Source organism: Schistocerca nitens, chromosome 11 (genome assembly GCF_023898315.1).
Source record: "Schistocerca nitens isolate TAMUIC-IGC-003100 chromosome 11, iqSchNite1.1, whole genome shotgun sequence".
Taxonomy (NCBI): Eukaryota; Metazoa; Arthropoda; class Insecta; order Orthoptera; family Acrididae; genus Schistocerca; species Schistocerca nitens.
The window spans coordinates 119562646-119585610 of record NC_064624.1 but is presented as its reverse complement, the minus strand read 5'-3'; the positions used below and the strand labels follow the sequence as shown (position 1 = coordinate 119585610).

Below are 22965 nucleotides of genomic sequence, written 5' to 3'. Positions count from 1 at the left end.
CTCTCTTTCTCTCTCTCTCTCTCTCTCTCTCTCTCTCTCTCTCTCTCTCACACACACACTCTCTTTCTAACTCACTTTCTCTCTCCCTGTCCCTCACTCTCTTCCTCACACACATTCAATCTAACTCTCTCTCTCTCCCTGTCTCTCTCTCTCTCTCTCTCTCTCACACACACACACACTCTCTCTTTCTAACTGTAACATTCCCTATCTCTCCCTCACTCTCTTTCTAAGTCTGTCTCTCCCTCCACCTGTCACACTCTTTGTAACACTCTCTCTCTGTTTCACTCTCTTTCTACCTCTCTCGCTCTCTCTCACTGTCTTTCTAACCCTCTCCCTCACTCCCTCCCTCTCTGTCCATCTCGTTCTCTCTCACACACACTCGAATCTCTCTCTCTCTCTCTCTCTCTCTCTCTCTCTCTCTCTCTCTCCTCTCTCTCTCTCTCTCAAAAATGTTCAAATGTGTGTGAAATCTTATGGGACTTAACTGCTAAGGTCATCAGTCCCTAAGCTTACACACTACTTAACCTAAATTATCCTAAGGACAAACACACACACCCATGCCCGAGGTAGGACTCAAACCTCCGCCGGGACCAGCCGCACAGTCCATGACTGCAGCGCCTAGACCGCTCGGCTAATCCCACGCGGCTCTCTCTCTCTCTCTCTCTGTCTCTCTCTTCCTCTGTCTCTACCATTCCATCTCTCTGACTCTCTGTCTCTCACTCTCTTTTTCTAATTCTAACATTCCCTATCTCTCCCTCGTTCTCTTTCTCTCTCTCTCCGTCCACCACACTCTTTGTAACACACTCTCTCTGTGTCTGTCGGTCTCACTCGCTTTCTAACTCTCTCGCTCTCTCTCTCTCTTTCTCTCTCTCACTAAACCTCTCCCTCGCTCCCTCTAACTCCCTGTCCATCTCGTTCTCTAACTCCCCCCTCCCCGTCTAGTTTTGTTCTCCGTCTGTCGAACTCTGTCTTCCATCTGTACATATCTCTCTGTGTGTGTGTGAGAGAGAGAGAGATGAGAGAAGAGTGACGGGCAGCGCTGGCCTACCTTGGCAAGCCGCATGGCGGTGAGCCAGCACAGCCTGGCGCGCTCGGACTCGCAGGCGACGCAGAAGAGCGCCCCCGGGCCGCCCCCGCCCGCCCCCACCCTGGAGCTGGAGCTGGGCCGCAGGCAGAGCCCCCACTCGGTGGGCGCGCGGAACTGGTTGCGCGCGTTCAGCGCCCGGTACACGGCGTGGTCGCGCAGCGAAGCCACCGCCTGCAGACCGCCCACGCCGTCCAGCAGCACCTGCCGGGGACACACAGGCAAAAACGTCAAACACACCGCCTCATTGGCTCTGCACAAAATATAGAGGCTACACAGGGTGGCTACTCACCCCTCGGAGGGGGGAAAAAAAGAAATCTGAGCATATCAGGTGCGGAGACATGGTGACATGAAAAGATCGTGATAAATTAACCGTGAGGAGGAGGGGGGGGGGGGGGAGAGAGTTGTGCATCTCACAATACTACTTTCCTTTCCTGTGGTCAGTGGTTACCAACCTTTCTTAGACTCACAAGCTGCGACATCGTGGGGAAAAACAGTGACCCGTATATGTAATGTTTCCTTTAATTTACGTCTATGGTCACAAACTTTTTGTTAACAGATTACCGGTTTCGGTCTTTAATGACCATCATCGGTATCTGTTTCATAAAAACAAAGTCGTACTGCAGCCATAGTGGCATCATCAAATGTTAACAACATTTGACGATGCCATTATGGCTGCTGTACATTAGAACTGTTTTTATGAAACAGATCCGATGACGGTCATTAAGGACCGAAACTCATAATCTGTTAACAAAACGTTTGTGACCATAGACGTAAATTAAATGAAACTTATTACTTTCTTAGACTATTACTCCTGACTGTAATTAGACATTAGCTAGTGCCCCCCCCCCCTTCCGTGCCAAATTTACACCACTAAACTGACTTTTCTTGGAAGATTTTTATAAAAGATGAATGATATTTAGTTTGTATGTGGGGAGGAGGAGGGGAGGGGGGGGGCGTGTTAGAACGAATGGTTCAAATGACTCTGAGCACTATGGGACTTAACATCTGAGGTCATCAGTCCCCTACACTCAGAACTGCTTAAACCTAACTAACCTAATGACATCACACACAACCATGCCCGAGGCAGGATTAGAACCTGCGACCGTAGCGGTCGAGCGGTTCCAGACTGAAGCGCCTAGAACCGTACGGCCACAACGGCCGCCTAGAACGAATGACGAAGGAGTTCGTGGTGTATCACAAGTGCTACCGACAACGTCCTCTCAGATACGAAAGCTATTCACAGTGAGGGTAGACCCTTTGCATAAAACATACAAGCTCTGCATTACTCCCCTTCATTCCGGACCTTGCTTGACCTGCACACTGCAATATATTTAAATTCAACCAAGTTAAAATATGTGCATTATATCTGCTGTTCCTACATCACTTGATTGCTGTACTTCTGAAATGGCAGAAATTGGAAGACTTCAGGCTCTTAATGCTTTGTGTCTCACCACAGCCACGGATAGTAATAATAATGTCAATATTGGAATGAGATTTTCACTCTGCAGCGGAGTGTGCGCTGACATGAAACTTCCTGGCAGATTAAAACTGTTTGCCGGGCCGAGACTCGAACTCGGGACCTTTGCCTTTCGCGGGCAAGTGCTCTACCATCTCTTTTATTTATTTATTTTTTTATCGTTGTGTTTGGTCGCTGCGGACGTCACATGACATCCGTTAAAGTTCGTTTGTTGATCCTTCCACTCAGTTCTTTTATTACATAGGCCAATTAGCTCTCTGACCAAATACGCTGAGCTACCGTGCCGGCACCACTGAGCTACCCAAGCACGACTCACGCCCCGTCCTCGCAGCTTTACTTGTGCCAGTTTTAATCTGCCAGGAAGTTTCATATCAGCGCACACTCCGCTGCAGAGTGAAAATCTCATTCTGGAAACATCCCCCAGGCTGTGGCTAAGCCATGTCTCCGCTATACCCTTTCTTTCAGGAGTGCTAGTTCTGCAAGGTTCGCAGGAGAGCTTCTGTAAAGTTTGGAAGGTAGGAGACGAGGTACTGGCAGAAGTAAAGCTGTGAGGACGGGGCGTGAGTCGTGCTTGGGTAGCTCAGTTGGTAGAGCACTTGCCCGCGAAAGGCAAAGGTCCCGAGTTCCAGTCTCGGTCCGGCACACAGTTTTAATCTGCCAGGAAGTTTCATATCAGCGCACACAGAGTGAAAATCTCATTCTGGAAACATCCCGCAGACTGTGGCTAAGCCATGTCTCCACAATATCCTTTCTTTCAGGAGTGCTAGTTCCGCAAGGTTCGCAGGAGAGCTTCTGTAAAGTTTGGAAGGTAGGAGACGAGGTACTAACAGAAGTAAAGCTGTGAGGACGGGGCGTGAGTCGTGCTTGGGTAGCTCAGTTGGTAAAGCGCTTGCCCGCGAAAGGCAAAGGTCCCGAGTTCGAGTCTCGGTCCGGCCTACAGTTTTAATCTGCCAGGAAGTTTCAATAATGATAATACTGTTTGCAGCACTACAGTATCCCTTATGCAGATACTGCTGTGTCGTGGTTTCATTTAATTCATTTACCTGTTTTGAAGCGAGCAATGAAACAATTTCTGGACTATTGTAAGTACTATCTACAACTTGAAGAAGACGTTTTCTTGAGATTTTTAGGATTTGTTACGTATGTCTCCCACTTTTATCAACAGCGATGTACGGGACAAGGTACAACATATGTGTGAAGTGGGAGGACTATGTGAGGAACTTATGACCTGCAACATATTAATGCTACTAATTGGGAAAAAATAACTTACGTAATCAGTATTTGGGTCGTACAACACTGTGATAATAGAAATGATCATTTGAAAATAATTTAGTTTTTACCCCTTAGAGAATTTCGTTTTACCCCTCAGGGGGTAATTAACCCAGATTGGGAACCACTGTTGTAGGCTGAGATACATTGAGAACAAGCAGTAATTCAACAGCGGTTTTTAAATATCGGTAATTTATACGGAATAATATTCATATAATGTTAAGTATTTTAGGATTTGTGATTGGCGAAGCTCAATATAATCAAATTACAATGCTAAGTTAAAAACACAGGATTCCAAGTGATTTTACGAAGTTCCTGGCCGGCCGGGGTGGCCGAGCGGTTCTAGGCGCTACAGTCTGGAACCGCGCGACCGCTACGGTCGCAGGTACGAATCCTGCCTCGGGCATGGGTGTGTGTGATGTCCTTAGGTTAGTTAGGTTTAAGTAGTTCTCAGTTCTAGGGGATTGATGACCTCAGAAGTTAAGTCCCATAGCGCTCAGAGCCATTTTTGAAGTTCCTGGAACTCCCTGATTTTTCCACATAAAATGTAATTCGCTGACAATTCCAGGTCTTCCCGACGAATCATCACGCTAGCAGCTCAAGCCTTTGCCAACATACACCATTCACTAGATTACTGGAACTACCCGCCTCGTTCTCGTATATTCGTGACAGCGTGGTTAGGTCAACTTTTCATACCTGATATAACAATGTTCGTCTGCAGCACGACATTGTTGTACGATAGTGAATCATGGGTCGTGGGGAAAACAGGAAAAGAAGAGAATCGAAGCGTTTGAAATGCGATGCCGTAAAAGAAAAGTTGAAAATTCGATGGACTAATAAGTAGGGACAGGAGAAAAATTGTTTTATTTTTTGCCATATTCGGTGTTGCTTTATGCCACATCAGTTCTATAGTTTGCAAAATTCGGTGATATTTTTTGCCAAATTCGATGTTTCATGTCAATTTTGTGTTATTTTTTTCCTTTTTTGAGTTTTTTTTTACCAATTCCGGATCTGCTTTTTCTGCCAATTTCAAAGCCAATTTTGTCAAATTAAATGATATTTTTCCCTAACTTGGTGCAACATTTTCTGCCAAATACGGAGGTTTTAGGCCAAACCCGAGGTTACTTTTTTGCCAGATTTGGTGTAATCTTTGTCGAATTCACTATTTTTTATCAATTCCGCTGTCATTTTTTCCAATTTAGGTTTTCTTTTTTGCAAATGTCGGTGTCACTGTACTTTTTTCCTCTTTTGAAGTTACTTCTTTGCCAATTTCGGTGTTATATTGACGTTACAACATCGACACTTGCATAGGAAATGAACTGTCATTTTAATATTTTACACTAATTTCAGTCTTGAGGAAAAAGGAACGGTAGTTCGACCCTGCATAATTATCAGTTAAGAGCGTTGGAAGACTGGGTCCCCAGGTTTATACCACTTTTTTTGATAAGGGAAAATGAGATATCACAATATTTCGGAAAAAATGACCAATTTCGTTGTATGGCGTTTTTCATGTTTCTACGATACTTATCTACCTCTGAGGTATAAAACGATGGACAAAGTCCAAATAAGCAACATTTGGTTTGAAACTTCCTGGCAGATTAAAACTGTGTGCCGGGCCGAGACTCGAGCTCGGGACCTGGCAGGAGTAAAAAGCTGTGACGACGGGGCGCAAGTCGTGCTTGGGTAGCTCAGATGGTAGAGCACTTCCCCGTGTAAGATAAAGGTCCCGAGTTCGAGTCTCGGTCCGGTACACAGTTTTAATCTGCCAGGAAGTTTCATATAAGCGCACACTCCGCTGCAGAGTGAAATTCTCATTCTGGAAACTCCGTATAGTGTTTTATTATCACCGCCATAAAACAATGAAGTAGCGCGCGCGCACCTGTGTGTGTGTGTGTGTGTGTGTGTGTGTGTGTGTGTGTGCAGATCGCGGTCTTTTGTCTTCTGTCTGCAGCACTTCCCCCTGCGACTGCTGCCCTTGAAGCGTTCGCCTAGCAACGCCCGTCTAGAGATAGGAGAGATTCCTAGACACCAGCCAGACGGCCCGCCAGCTATGGCGCAACCGCTAATAGCCGACAACCCGTCTAGGCTAGACTAGCCTAGCCGCTCTTCTCTTTGTCCCGGCCGCCGCAAAAACCACCATACACAACTCTCTTATACGTCCGCACTGAGTTGAGGCAGTAATCCACACGCCGTTTCGTGTCGGTACTACTCCACTGCCCAGCACCTCTTGTGACAAGTGCAAACCTAACACAGTTCTTGGGAGCATTCACGTTATTGTTTCACACTGCTATATCTCACATAGTTTCCGATGTCTCCAGTCACATACGCGAACCATTCCAAGTACACTACTGACCATTAAAATTGCTACACCACGACGATGACGTGCTACAGACGCGAAATTTAACCGACAGAAAGACGATGCTGTGATATGCAAATGATTAGCTTTTCAGAGCATTCACACAAGGCTGGCGCCGGTGGCGACACCTACAACGAGCTGACACGAGGAAAGTTTCCAACCGAGTTCTCATACACAAACAGCAGTTGCCTGGCGAAACGTTGTTGTGATGCCTCGTGTAACGAGGAGAATTGCGTACCATCACGTTTCCGACTTTAATAAAGGTCGGATTGTAGCCTCTCGCGGCTGCGGTTTATCGTATCGCGACATTGCTGCTCGCGTTGGTCGAGCTCCAATGACTGTTAGCAGAATATGGAATCGGTGGGTTCAGGAGGGTAATACGGAACGCCATGCTGGATCCCAACGGCCTCGTATCACTAGCAGTCGAGATGACAGGCATGTTATCCGCACGGCTGTAACGGATCGTGCAGCCACGTCTCGATCCCTGAGTCAACAGGTGGGGACGTTTGCAAGACAACAACCGTCTGCACGAACAGTTCGACGACGTTTGCAGCAGCAAGGACTATCAGCTCGGAGACCACGGCTGCGGTTACCCTTGACGCTGCATCACAGACAGCAGCGCCTGCGATGGTGTACTCAATGACGAACCTGGGTGCACGAATGGCAAAACGTCATTTTTTCGGACGAAACCAGGTTCTGTTTACAGCATCATGATGGTAGCATCCGTGTATTCGTCATGGCCATACTGGCGTTATCACCCGGCGTGATGGTATGGGGTGCCATTGGTTACACGTCTTCGTCACCTCTTGTTCGCAATGATGGCACTTTGTACAGTGAACGTTAAATTTTAGATGTGTTACGACCCGTGGCTCTAGCCTCCATTCGATCCCTGCGAAACCCTACATTTCAGCAGGATAATGCACGACCGCATGTTGCAGGTCCTGTACGGGCCTTTCTGGATACAGAAAATGTTCGACTGCTGCGCTGGCCAGCACATTCTCCAGATGTCTCACCAACTGAAAACGTCTGGTCAATGGTGGCCGAGCAACTGGGTTGTCACAATACTCCAGTCATTACTCTTGATGAACTGTGGTATCGTGTTGAAGCTGCATGGGCAGCTGTACCTGTACACGACATCCGAGCTCTGTCGGACTCAATGCCCAGGCGTATCAAGGCCGCTATTACGGCCAGTTGTGGTTGTTTTGGGTACTGATTCCTCAGGATCTATGCACCCAAATTGCGTGAAAATGTAATCACATGTCAGTTCTCGTATAATATATTTGTCCTATCAATACCCGTTTATCACCTGCATTTCTTCTTGGTGTAGCAATTTTAATGGCCAGTAGTGTATTTTATGACAGTACGTGCCAGTAAGATAACGTCAATAAAATATGATTAATCATATGTTAAATACACACACGAGCTGTCACATAGGCGACTTGATAGAACTTGCTATATAATTTCTTACAGGACGATTCCAGGTTAATCATTTGTATTTATCATCAGAAGTCTCTAAGATAACAGTCATACATCAGCCATGTAATTACAGGTACGATGGATGTGTGCAACGAGAATGATTAAGTCTTTTCTCTATCTTTATTTTAATCAGCATAATTGATGCAACGTCTATCAATCATAAATGAGTTTAAAAAATTACAAAACGGCCGTTGAACCAGAGGTGACATATCGAATTAAAACTATTTTCAAATTCATCCATAATAACAGAATCAACAAAATACCTGAAGTACAGAGAAGAGTAGCTAGAATATGCATAAATGAGAAATATTAAAAAAATGACAATAGCGGGATAGTGCCAAATGAAGCGGTCTACAGCGTACTGGAACCCTTTACAGATGCTATAAGGCAAAAAGGATCCCCTTTTTTGGTCAGATTATGAAAATACCAGAAAGACAAGAAAAATTATAAAAAAACTTTGGAACATGAAACAACAAGTAGGATGGACAAAGGAAATCAGCGAGTATATGAAAGAACTAGAAATAATCCTGGACAATTTGCAAAACAAAACAGAAAATTTAAATATACTGAAAAACACAAAAACAAGATTTAGAAAAACCGACAAACGTCAGACAATACAAAGGGTACTTCCAGAGGAGGAATGACAAAAATATTCTGAAATATGAGAAAATACTCGGCTACTCGGACACAAAACCTGTTGAAGAAAATGATTGACTGAACTGGTTCAATGAGGACGTAAAAGAAGGCAAAGAAGAAAAAGAAAAAGGAGGAGAAAGAAGAAGATGCATATTTACATTCACTTACAATTAAAGTTTTTGTGCTTCTCCTTTTTTTTCTGAAGAGGAGAAAGTTGTTAACATCGAGTATAGATTTAAGTGTCAGGAAGTCGTTTCTGAAAGTATTTGTGTGGAGTGTAGCCATGTATGGAAGTGAAACATGGACGATAAATAGTTTGGACAAGAAGAGAATAGAAGCTTTCGAAATGTGGTGCTACAGAAGAATGCTGAACATTAGATGGGTAGATCATAACTAATGAAGAGGTATTGAACAGAATTGGGGAGGAGTTTGCGGCACAACTTGACAAGAAGAAGGGATCGGTTGGTAGGACATGTTCTGAGGCATCAAGGGATCACCAATTTAGTATTGGAGGGCAGTGTGGAGGGTAAAAATCGTAGAGGGAGACCAAGAGATAACTACACTACGCAGATTTCAGAAGGATGTAGGCTGCAGTAGGTACTGGGAAATGAAGCTCGCACAGGATAGAATAGCATGGAGAGCTGCATCTAATCAGTCTCTGGACTGAAGACCACAACAACAACAATTACAAACATTGTGCTTCTTCACTCCGTTTGCGCCTAATGAAAGCATACAACGCATGTATCGCCTTCCTCACGTCCCTTGTACGAGCTTTGAGCGCTTCGCCAATTTTCTACCGTTTATAATTATTTCGCTCCGGCGTTTATGTACTGGACCGCCTGAATACCAGAAGCCCGCTTTATACACATATCCTTCTACCACCAACATTACATTATCCGCACACCACTCCATCGCCGACGCAACTCATACCGACATAAACGGTAGTAGACGAAACAGGAAACGACGGATTTCCGTACTGCTATCACCGAAGCAGAAGGGACGCGAACTTCGTTTGACGAGAAGCGGCGGAACACGACCGAACACAAGCGAATGCGAACACGACCGAACGCCGTTTGCTGACGCACGTCTAGCGTTCACGCCAGACAGAATTCTCGTTCGCTTCTTCGTAAAGGGGGCTCAAGACACAAACAAGTGTTTTGGACAAAATGTGGAAAACGCACTGTGCGTTCATCAGTTTGTTGTGTATTCAGGTGACATCAATGGCAAACGGCTCTGAGCACTATGGGACTTAACATCTGAGGTCATCAGTCCCCTAGAACTTAGAACTACTTAAACCTAACCAACCTAAGGACATCACACACATCCGTGCCCGAGGCAGGATTCGAACCTGCGACCGTAGCGGTCGCGCGGTTCCAGACTGTAGCGCCTAGAACCGCTCGGCCACTCCAGCCGGCGACGACGTCAAGACATCTACACGAGTACGCTACGTAAGTATTGTTCGCAGAAGCGTACCCAACTTCGCGGCTGGAGGGCGGTAGGGGGAGGGGGGGGGCGGGGTCAGAGAGAAAAAGTTGCGAATTAGTTTGAAATTGTGTGTAATGATGTTCGTTGTGATTTACTAAGTGCTGTCGCACTGGGTGAATACAGTCTGTGTAATTTGCAACACATGATTCAAACTGCCTCAAGACAAACTCCGCGTATTTTCTGATTTTAACAGTTGACTTACTGTGATAAAATATTTTTAATCTCCGTCAATAATTGTATAAAATACTGAAAACCGAATTCTTGTTGCGCCTGGAAGACACTGAACAGGCATCCTTCAACTGAGACCGCATCACCGTTTCGGCCGTATAGCAGATTTAGCATAATGTTTCGTCTTCCCTGTATTTTATCCGTGCTACACTCATAATGTCAGAGAGTGTATCGTAGTCAACGTCTAACAACCCGACCACAACAAAGGTCAAAATTTAATAATGATTGTGGTGTTACTCACGCTGTTAAATACTGCATTTTCGGGCAACAACAAAGTTATTATGTGGCAGGTGTCATTAGACCACAGTTAATAAAGTCATTTCATGTAATAACAAACAAACTAGTCACGCATCTTTTCGTGTTTCCCACGCTGGTCTCGTTCTAAAATCATGGCTCAATCGTCGAAAATCTAGGTGGTGATGATTCCAAGCTCGGATGCAAAGAGGCCTAGGTTTTATTCTGCTATATTCCAAAGTTTTGTAGATGCGCTTCACAAACCATTCTTGAAGATTAAACCTTTCAAAGATAGCACAATGGTGATGAAAAAAAAATAATCAGCACTCCGAATTTAAGTTACACTTCCTTTTTATTGCTTTTGTTGCAATATCACGTAACACACTAAACATCACTTCACAATACAAAACATACTTGAAAACATCTTCCTCACTGTTAAAGTTCACATTTTATAAGCTGACTACAATATGCGTCTTTCCAACATGACGTCCAAGACTTCACTTTCTCAAGGTCCGACTCTCTAACTAACTAATAATCGCTCACGCGCCCAAAAATCAGAGTTACAAGTACGTCAAAGATCATAGTGACAAAAGAAAGAATACACATAAGAATAATATCATTGCAATATAAACATATCGATGTATCAAAAATGAAATCAAATCTGAATGTTGTCTCAGAAATATGTTAATTACTTTTCAGAAACACAGTAGAATATTGCTGGTGTCCAGAGGTTGAGTTGAGGTGCCGTAATGGTTACGTAATTCAAGTACCATTACAAACGGTGTCTAAGTTTTTCTCTGGACCTACAAATTCTGCAAACGTCGGTTTTGCCTTTGTTCAAGCTATGTTCCGAGGTAAGCCATAGGATAAAATATTGTTTTGCGTGTTGATGCATTTTTTCCCAGAATCCAAACTTATCTTGCCCGTAGGTCCGGCCTCTATCAGTAATTCCATTGCCCGCATCTCGTGGTCGTGCGGTAGCGTTCTCGCTTCCCACGCCCGGGTTCCCGGGTTCGATTCCCGGCGGGGTCAGGGATTTTCTCTGCCTCGTGATGGCTGGGTGTTGTGTGCTGTCCTTAGGTTAGTTAGGTTTAAGTAGTTCTAAGTTCTAGGGGACTGACGACCATAGATGTTAAGTCCCATAGTGCTCAGAGCCATTTGAACCATTTTTGAGTTATTCCATTCTCATGCAGATAATCCGTGTTAGAACGTCCTTATACAGGACAGGGCCGCTACCGTGCGGGATGAATGTGCGGGTGCGTTATCGTGATGGAAGAGCCTATCAATTGTCTCGCCACATTTTAGGGCCGTTTCTTTCTCACGTATCGTGGCAGGCGTCGAAACACGTCCCGGCAGTGCTATCGATAAAGTTTGTCCCTGTGACACGAATTCGTGATGAACCACGCCTTCAAAGTAAAAAAAAATAAAATGTATCTGCATGGCTTTGACATTTGACCTGATCTCACGAGATTTTTTTTGGTCTGACTAGGACAACCTTTCCCGACCCAATGTACGGACTGAACTTTGGTTCCAACACGATAACCGCAGACCCACGTCTGACCACTAGTCATGATTCTCTTGAGGAACATTTCATCTGCGCGATCCAAAAGCTCTTCAGACATTGCGAGGCGAAGTCTATCTGGCTCTGACTCATGAGCCGCGGGACGAACTTGGCGGCAACACGATGCATTTCAAGGTGCTGTGTCAGGATTTCGTGATACGATCCAACCGAAATGTTACATTCTTCTGCGACCCCTCCGACAGTCAGTCTTCGATTGGCACACATAACTTCGTTGATGTTCCTGAAATAAGCGTCGTCTGCAGACCTCGAATGGCGTCCTGACCGAGGGCCAAAAATGGTTCCCCTAGAACTTAGAACTACTTAAACCTAACTAACCTAAGGACATCACACACGTCCATGCCCGACGCAGCGCGGTTCCGAACTGAAGCGCCTAGAACCGCTCGTCCACAGAGGCCGGCTGATCGAGGGTCATCTTCAACTTCCGTCCGGCCATTTTTAAACCGTGTGAACCATTTGTAACACGGAGTACGGCTTGATCACTCATCACCGTAGACTCCCTGCATCATTTGGTGGGCCTCTGTGAAGGCTTTTTCGACTTTCACGGAAAATTTAATGCAGATGCGTTGCTCCACTAACTCTGCCTTCTCGAAATTCGCAAACTGCGGCACAACGTTCTACTAAACACAGCACCGAACAATAACTGCAGCCCGCATCTCGTGGTCGTGCGGTAGCGTTCTCGCTTCCCACGCCCGGGTTCCCGGGTTCGATTCCCGGCGGGATCAGGGATTTTCTCTGCCTCGTGATGGCTGGGTGTTGTGTGCTGTCCTTAGGTTAGTTAGGTTTAAGTAGTTCTAAGTTCTAGGGGACTTATGACCACAGCAGTTGAGTCCCATAGTGCTCAGAGCCATTTGAACCATTTGAACAATAACTGACAGACATACGACAATGAAACTTTTTTTTTTGTGTGTAACATTGTTGAAGATCAGTCCCACCGCCTTCGCCGGTTTGACGTGTTTTGGTGTGGTGTTTTTAGTCTGACTGTGGTGGCACCGTTTATTCAAACTTTTGGGGACAGGATAGTGACTTTTCGAACTCATAAGTTCGCCAATGCGACGCCATAGGTGGGGTTCTGTGCCTCATTGGGTTGAGGCTTTGGTTTTTTTTCCTTTATGCGTTTTCTAGCGTTGTTGTCACTAGGTCAATATTCCTATGCTGTCTTGGTTTGTTAAGATTACTTATTTACAAGTCCTAAACATCTATGTTTGTGGATAGCCTATTTTACTTGACTGCACATTTATCCTACATCTTACTGATCTAACATGGTTTTTGGTTAGCCTATTCTACTTGGTACACCATGAAATTTGTCCTACATCTCACTGATCTAATATGGGTTTCGGTTAGCCTATTATAATTGGTTTTTCGCCATGCCATGAATTTAGCCTACATCTTTTCTTTGAAATGCTCCTGATTCTGCATATGGAGTGATTTACTTCTTCTCCTCTTCTATATATTCCTATGCTGTCTTGGTTTGTTAAGATTACTTATTTAGAGGTCCTAAACTTCTATGTTTGTGGATAGCCTATTTTACTTGACTGCACACCATGAATTTAGCCTACATCTTACTGATCTGATATGGTTTTTAGTAAGCCTATTCTAATTGATAATTTTTACTTATGGACCGTCTGACAGCAACTGAATAAAACACAATTTTAGTGCCATACGCGTTTCGCCTTTATTTTCTGTAAGTCATCATCAGTGGCCTGGAATATGTACATATGTATGCTATTTAATTTATATTTTGTGACTGTACCTATAGGTTATAAACAGTTCTGGTGGTTGGTATTTCCTATTAAGTAGTAATGTTTTGAACTGTACTTACAGGTTACGTGGACAATTTCTTACATATTACGCTCCTGTTGCATTTTTGGTGTTGTTCTTCTTCTTGTGAATGCCAATTTGCGGTTTTTTCCCCACACTCCACAGCACTATGAACTGAACGCTTGTTTCAATGCAGTGTTTTGGTTTCTGTTGCCGACTGTCAAATGTTTTTGCCAAAGATCGAATGTTATTGCAAAACTTTCGAGTGTAATTACTGAAGTATCTGTGATCTGTTCGTGTATGCACTTGTGTATACGTTAGTGTGTGTGTGTGTCTGTGTTTTGGTATATATATATATATATATATATATATATATATATATATATATATATATATTTTTGCTCGGCTTATATATATATATATATATATATATTTTTTTTTTTTTTTTTTTTTTTTTTTGCTCGGCTTATGTGTGTGTGTATGTATGTATGTGTGTATTTTGGTGTGAGGAAGGCAGGACTACAAAAGTTGAAGATGTCTATTCTAATTGGTTTTCACCATGAGTTTGTTTTACATCCTACTGAACTAGTATGGCGTAGTACTTAGCCTATCCTAGACGGTGATTTTCTAAGGGAGTGAGGTTTCTTCTGCTGGTGTGCACGAATCTAGATTGCTAGGTCTATGATGCTTCGTGGAACTCTTTGTTTGCGCCATGTTCTTGGTTGGATTGTTCCGATGTTTTGTAGGTGTCTGCTGTTGTCTCTGTATATATCCAGGTTTTTATAGGCAGTTGTGGATAGCTTTTTTATTGTTGTTTCGACAGTGTCCATCTCCAGGGCATCTACATTTATACTCCGCAAGCCACCCAACGGCGTGTGGCGGAGGGCACTTTACGTGCCACTGTCAAACCCCCTATCCCGTCCCAGTCCCGTATGGTTCGCGGGAAGAACGACTGCCGGAAAACCTCCGTGCGCGCTCGAATCTCTCTAATTTTACATTCGTGATCTCCTCGGGAGGTATAAGTAGGGGGAAGCAATATATTCGATACCTCATCCAGAAACGCACCCTCTCGAAACCTGGACAGCGAGCTACACCGCGATGCAGAGCGCCTCTCTTGCAGATTCTGCCACTCGAGTTTGCTAAACATCTCCGTAACGCTTTCACGCTTACCAAATAACCCTGTGGCGAAACGCGCCGCTCTTCTTTGGATTTTCTCTTATCTCCTATGTCAACCCGATCTGGTACGGATCCCACACTGATCAGCAATACTCACGTATAGGTCGAACGAGTGTTTTGTAAGCCACCTCCTTTGTTGATGGACTACATTTTCTAAGGACTCTCCCAATGAATCTCAACCTGGTACCCGCCTTACCAACAATTAATTTTATATGATCATTCCACTCCAAATCGTTCCGCACGCATACCCCCAGATATTTTACAGAAGTAACTGCTACCAGTGTTTGTGCCGCTATCATATAATCATACAATAAAGGATCCTTTCTTTGTATTCGCAATACATTACATTTGTCTATGTTAAGGGTCAGTTGCCACTCCCTGCACAAACTGCCTATCCGCTGCATGGAGGGTTGTAATTTTGGTCCAGAGGGGAGCGTCTAGGATCCATCGAACGACTTTGTACTGCATTGTCTGCAGTTCATACCTTTTGGTTTTGCTTTTATGTGCAACCATAAGTCATGGTGGGGAAACTTCCAACAGTTACAGTTTCAACTCACGCGTGTGCAGGGGTGCCAACCGCATTTCGCTCCGACATACCATTAACGTGAAGTCATGAACGTTCCAGAATTTTTTTTGAACTGACCTCGTAGGTCGCCTGCCTTTTACGTGCGGGCCTATGGCTTGAGTGGGCGTCGCTTTGAGCCTCGGAGGTGAGTGACTCGGCGGAGCTGGCAGTTGGCAGCTGGGTGCGGCTGCGCCACGATGATTAATGACTCCGGCTGATGACCCCGCGACCGCAAACGCGGCCAGTACACCCATTTATACCGCTAGTCCGTCTGCTCACCGCAGGCAACTCCGAAATCTACATGCCGTCCACCACACCGACTGTGGCAAAATCGCACTATTCTACGTTATACACTACTGGCCATTAAAATTGCTACACCACGAAGACATGCTACAGACGCGAAATTTAACCGACAGCAAGAAGATGCTGTGATATGCAAATTATTAGCTTTTCAGAGCATTCACCCAAGGTTGGCGCCGGTGGCGACACCTACAACGTGCTGACACGAGCAGAGTTTCCAACCGATTTCTCATACACAAACAGCAGTCGACCGGCGTTGCCTGGTGAAACGTTGTTGTGAAGCGTCGTGTAAGAAGGAGAAATGCGTACCATCACGTTTCCGACTTTGATAAAGGTCGGATTGCAGCCTATCGCGATTGCGGTTTATCGTATCGCGACATTGCTGCTCGCGTTGGTCGAGATGCAATGACTGTTACCAGAATATGGAATCGGTGGGTTCAGGAGGGTAATACGGAACGCCGTGCTGGATCCCAACGGCCTCGTATCACTAGCAGTCGAGATGACAGGCATCTTATCCGCACGGCTGTAACGGATCGTGCAGCCACGTCTCGATCCCTGAGTCAACAGATGGGGACGTTTGCAAAACAACAATCATCTGCACGAACAGTTCGACGACGTTTGCAGCAGCACGGACTATCAGCTCGGAGACCGTGGCTGCGGTTACCCTTGACGCTGCATCACAGACAGGAGCGCCTGCGTTGGTGTACTCGACGACGAACCTGGGTGCACGAATGGCAAAACGTCATTTTTTCGGACGAATAAAGTTTGTGTTTACAGCATCACGATGGTCGCATCCGTGTTTGGCGACACCGCGGTGAACGCACATTGGAAGCGTGTATTCGTCATCGCCATATTGGCGTATCACCCGGCGTGATGGTATGGGGTGCCATTGATTACACGTCTCGGTCACCTCTCGTTCGCATTGACGGCACTTTGAACAGTGGACGTTACATTTCAGATGTGTTACGACCCGTGGCTCTACCCTTCATTCCATCCCTGCGAAACCCTACATTTCAGCAGGATAATGCACGACCGCATGTTGCAGGTCCTGTACGGCCCTTTCTGGATACAGAAAATGTTCGACTGCTGCCCTGGCCAGCACATTCTCCAGATCTCTCACCAATTGTAAACGTCTGGTCAATGGTGGCGAGCATCTGTCTCGTCACAATACGCCAGTCACTACTGTCGATGAACTGTGGTATCGTGTTGAAGCTGCACGGGCAGCTGTACCTGTACACGCCATCCGAGCTCTGTTTGACTCAGTGCCCAGGCGTATCGAGGCCGTTATTACGGCCAGAGGTGGTTGTTCTGGATACTGATTTCTAAGGATCTATGCACCGAAATTGCGTGTAACTGTAATCACATGTCAGTTCTCGTATAATATATTTGTCCAATGAATACCCGTTTATCATCTGCATTTCTTCTTGGTGTAGCAATTTTAATGGCCAGTAGAGTAGTATGCGCATGTATTGTTCGGCTGAGCGACGAAGCGCACTTTCATTTGGATGGGTTCGTCAGTAAGCAAAATTGGCGCATTTGGAGGACTGAGAGTCCGTATTTCGCGATAATCGGTGCGATCTTCTCAATGGTACGATAAATAGCGACCGGTACGTGAAGGTTTTGGATGACGATTTCATCTCCATTATCGACAATAACTCTGATTTCGACAAGATAAGGTTCACACAAGACAGAGCTCGACCCCATCTATGTGCTGGAACAGCAATTTACGTGTCGCATTGTGGCTCTGGGGTACCCACAGGCCACTGACATGGCTCTCGATTTGCCGCCATATTCTACTGATCTGAACACGTGCGACTCCTTTTTGTGGGGGCTATATTAAAGACAAGGTGTACAGCAATAACCCCAAAACCACTGCTGAGCTGAAAATTGCCATCCTGGAAGCCATCGACAGCATCGATGTTCCGACACTTCAGCCGGTCATGCAGAATTTCGTTAGTCGTCTATACTACATCATCGCGAATGATGGCAGTCATATCGAACACGTCATAACCTAAATCCGGATATCTGTAGTGGCGTTTACATGTCGAATAAAGTATGTGCACGTCGTAGTTTGTAACTAATTTACGTTTATTTCACATAGTTCAATAACTGTCACCATGTACGTTTTTACATAGAACTCCTTTTATTGTTGTACAGTGGAAATTGCGGCTATGCTAATATGGCACTTTTGTAACCGTATGTCCTTTGCTGCCCAAAGAAAAAATCCACACACACATATTTTCTTCGCTGCCCAAAACACACACACACACACACACACTGTAGGGAAGCAGCCTACTCACGCTGTATAAAATTCACATCAGTCTTTCCATTGTGTGCCAGCCTAGCTCTGACGTCATAAATGTTGCGCAATACTTTAAAAATCAAATAAATAACCTAAAATGTTTCTAGCATGTCAGGAGTAATACTAAATTAATATGTGTTGAATATCAGTTCGATAACTTTAGCCATTTTCGAAATTTGGACTTTTTCTGTAAAAATCATTGGCGCAACAGAAAAGAGCTAGAGACTTCAAAATTTATAATTAGATTCCTTTTTCATAAATATTTAATAGAAACAGTCTTCTGGATCTCACAATTTAAGATTTTAGTTGAAATTCAATATTTTCTGGTTTTTGTCTTAAAACTTAAGGAAGCAAGATAGATTAAGTAGGCTAATAAATAAGTCTAGGATGTTTAAATTTAAGTAGAATGGAGATCCGCTATAATCATGAAGATGTGAGAAGTTTGAATTGAATAACTATAAAACTATAGCGATAGCGTATCTCCAAAGGGCAAGTTCAGAGCTCGTCTACTGCGTGTAGCGTAATTAAATTAATTCTCTCGCCCAAAATAATTGACTTAGCCACATCAGACTTTTATTATGATTACTTACCTGTGTGCTGAATGCACATTTAAATTGAGAGCTTCATCGGCCATCAGCAAAGGAAGCGATGATTTATTAGGTAACTTGAAGTGGTGCATTACTAGCCCAGCGGCTAGTCGGGAGAGCGGAATTGATCAGGCGTTCCCTTAGCAGTCCGCACCGCGGCTTTATATATAAGGACGCTGCGCGAAAGAGTAAGGCCCCAGTTCTCTTCAGACGCTGATTAGCGCACCATCTGTGTCGGGAGGCGCGTCGCGTCGGTATCATTGCTATAAATAGCCTCGGATGCCGTATTAAGTTACTCGGGATACGCATAACCATGAAATCGTTTTCGAGTGAAGTGCTAATCCTGGGATAACTTTAATGATATATCTTCAGTTTGCGTGTGTCGTATTTTCACGTGCCGCCGCGGGACAGACATTCTACCATTATTAGCGTGGCGTTTGATGAACATTATCATCAAATTATGGCGAGCATTCACTTAAACGTTTAATTTGGACAGTTATAGTTACATCAGCGCATTAGACTCTGAACTGCTCTCGTAGTTTGTGGTTTGTGTGGATTCCTTTTTATTTTTTTTTTGTGTAAATCTGTGACTTTCAGAATATAGCGAACGTTTTTACACGATCGTTTTTGATTATGAATCCCAGACAATTTCCTAATTCCTCAGAGCTTTAAGCTGTAGCTATAAGTGTATTTCTCAGATGAAGTGCGCACTAGGAATTCTAATTACAGGCTTCACGTTTTGCTAATCACTTTCTGGTTGCCAAAATTGTAGTTAGAGAGCCAGTGTTGAGAATGGCAAAAGGCAGCATAAATAATAGGAACATTTATATAACAGTTCCACCCGCCACCCCTCATATGGTTAAACGGCAGGGAAATGCATCTTTTCTTTTCTACATTACGCCGGCCGAAGTGGCCGTGCGGTTAAAGGCGCTGCAGTCTGGAACCGCAAGACCGCTACGGTCGCAGGTTCGAATCCTGCCTCGGGCATGGTTGTTTGTGATGTCCTTAGCTTAGTTAGGTTTAACTAGTTCTAAGTTCTAGGGGACTAATAAACTCGGCAGTTGAGTCCCATAGTGCTCAGAGCCATTTGAACCATTTTTTTCTACATTACATTCTACTTTTACAATAACAAAATAAATTCCACCTGCCGCCCCACAACACACACACACACACACACACAAAATCTGAGGCTACTAATTGTGAAAAAAAGTACATGCGTAATTGGTGAAAAGACACACTACATCTGCATCTACAAGATTACTCTGCAATTCATAATTAAGTGCCTTACAGAGGGTTCACTATATTTCTCTACCGCCCCACGCTGGAATAGCAAGAGGGGAAAACGAATCGTTAAATTTTTTCCATGAGGGCTCTGATTTCTCTTATTTTACTCTGATGATCGTTTCTCGCCTATGCAGGTGGGTGCTAACAAAATAAGGGGTGTTCAAAAAGTCTCCCGCAGTGCCGTACAGTCGTTAGCCGCGCGTGCCGCATGATTGTTCGCCTGCCTGGGTCACTCCCCTTCAAGTGGACTCTCCCAACATTCCACTGTTTCGTTTATCTCAGCCAGAGTCAGTAGCATCGTTGGTGTGTGTCGTCACGTGTTGACGTGAGCGTTTAAGTTTAGTTCCTTTGTTCGTTTGTTTCGTTTTTGTCACTGTTAAAATGCTAACCATTGAAGAACGTGTCTCTTTTAGTCGAACAAGTGTTCAAAGCTGGCGGTAAATACACAGTTTCAGTTCGTCAAACATTTAATTCAGTTTTCCCGGAGACAACACTCCCACATCGCGATACTGTGCGAGATTTGATCAACAAATTTCGAAGTACGGGTTCAGTGACAGATGCACCGACAAGTGGTCGTCCTAGCGTTTTGTCTGAGGATAAACTACTCGATATTTCCGATAAAATGTCCGCAAGTCCGAACAAGTCAGTAAGAAAACTCGCCCAGGAAATCGACGTTAGTGTCGGAATGGCCCACACATCTGTAAGGGAAAAATTATAACTTTTCCCATAGAAAGTGACAGGCTACATTTACATGGACACTCTGCAAATCACATTTAAGTGCCTGGCAGAGGGTTCATCGAACCACCTTCACAATTATTCACAATTATTACAATCTCTTACAGCGCGCGGAAAGAATGAACACCTATATCTTTCCGTAAGAGCTCTGATTTCCCTGATCGTTCCGCCCTATGTAGGTCGGTGTCAACAAAACATTTTCCCATTCGGAGCAGAAAGTTGGTGATTGGAATTTCGTGAGAAGATTCCGTCGCAACGAAAAACGCCTTTCTTTAAATGATTTCCAGCCCAAATCTTGTATCATTTCTGTCGCGCAAGAACTGAAAAATACTGATCGTGGCAAGAGACTGCATTATTGTTAATGGTTCAAAAATTTCACTCGACAAAATGGAACGGAAATTCTTAATGAAACGCTTTTCACTGGTGAGGCGTGGTTTCATTTATCCGGGTACACGATCTCGCAAAATTCTCGTACGTAGAGTAATGCAAATCCATTGTGCATTCATGAGGAACTACTTCATTCTGTGAAAATAGGAGTTTGGATTGCAATTTCTAGACGTCGGATTGTGAGTCCCATATTTTTCAACGAAACATTAAACGCACTACGATAGTGCAGTGATATTCTGGACCCATTCATAGGAGTTGTTTTAAGTGAAATACTGAACGGTTATTTTGAACAAGATGGTGCAACCGTGCATACATGTGTGTGTGTGTGTGTGTGTGTGTGTGTGTGTGTGCGTGTGTGTGTGTGTGTGTGTAAGTACAATCCAACTTCTGCACCATTTCAGTGCAGTAATGTGTTCATTGTAAATAAGTACACTCCTGGAAATGGAAAAAAGAACACATTGACACCGGTGTGTCAGACCCACCATACTTGCTCCGGACACTGCGAGAGGGCTGTACAAGCAATGATCACACGCACGGCACAGCGGACACACCAGGAACCGCGGTGTTGGCCGTCGAATGGCGCTAGCTGCGCAGCATTTGTGCACCGCCGCCGTCAGTGTCAGCCAGTTTGCCGTGGCATACGGAGCTCCATCGCAGTCTTTAACACTGGTAGCATGCCGCGACAGCGTGGACGTGAACCGTATGTGCAGTTGACGGACTTTGAGCGAGGGCGTATAGTGGGCATGCGGGAGGCCGGGTGGACGTACCGCCGAATTGCTCAACACGTGGGGCGTGAGGTCTCCACAGTACATCGATGTTGTCGCCAGTGGTCGGCGGAAGGTGCACGTGCCCGTCGACCTGGGACCGGACCGCAGCGACGCACGGATGCACGCCAAGACCGTAGGATCCTACGCAGTGCCGTAGGGGACCGCACCGCCACTTCCCAGCAAATTAGGGACACTGTTGCTCCTGGGGTATCGGCGAGGACCATTCGCAACCGTCTCGATGAAGCTGGGCTACGGTCCCGCACACCGTTAGGCCGTCTTCCGCTCACGCCCCAACATCGTGCAGCCCGCCTCCAGTGGTGTCGCGACAGGCGTGAATGGAGGGACGAATGGAGACGTGTCGTCTTCAGCGATGAGAGTCGCTTCTGCCTTGGTGCCAATGATGGTCGTATGCGTGTTTGGCGCCGTGCAGGTGAGCGCCACAATCAGGACTGCATACGGCCGAGGCACACAGGGCCAACACCCGGCATCATGGTGTGGGGAGCGATCTCCTACACTGGCCGTACACCACTGGTGATCGTCGAGGGGACACTGAATAGTGCACGGTACATCCAAACCGTCATCGAACCCATCGTTCTACCATTCCTAGACCGGCAAGGGAACTTGCTGTTCCAACAGGACAATGCACGTCCGCATGTATCCCGTGCCACCCAACGTGCTCTAGAAGGTGTACGTCAACTACCCTGGCCAGCAAGATCTCCGGATCTGTCCCCCATTGAGCATGTTTGGGACTGGATGAAGCGTCGTCTCACGCGGTCTGCACGTCCAGCACGAACGCTGGTCCAACTGAGGCGCCAGGTGGAAATGGCATGGCAAGCCGTTCCACAGGACTACATCCAGCATCTCTACGATCGTCTCCATGGGAGAATAGCAGCCTGCATTGCTGCGAAAGGTGGATATACACTGTACTAGTGCCGACATTGTGCATGCTCTGTTGCCTGTGTCTATGTGCCTGTGGTTCTGTCAGTGTGATCATGTGATGTATCTGACCCCAGGAACGTGTCAATTAAGTTTCCCCTTCCTGGGACAATGAATTCACGGTGTTCTTATTTCAATTTCCAGGAGTGTATTATAGTAGTTGTATTACACGTTTGTTAGCTTATAAATAAATAAATAAAACTTTTTTATTTTAAATTCAGTGCATTAGTATTTGTAAAATGACTCTTTCATGTAGTGTTCATTAAAAAATGGCGACCATGCCACTTGGGACCTGTGGAATGAGGCACCGATGACCGTAGCAGTCTGGTCCCTTTAAC

General features: G+C 45.2%; 1 protein-coding gene across 1 annotated transcript in view; it reads right to left on the bottom strand.

Annotated features, from left to right (window-relative positions):
* LOC126212697 (growth factor receptor-bound protein 14-like) overlaps window positions 1–22965 on the bottom strand; it is a 411244-nt gene that overhangs the window by 67051 nt on the left and 321228 nt on the right. The window contains exon 4 of the mRNA XM_049940112.1: window positions 1049–1288. Within this exon, the coding sequence (XP_049796069.1) occupies window positions 1049–1288 (240 nt within the window). The remainder of the gene's footprint in view (window positions 1–1048; window positions 1289–22965) is intronic.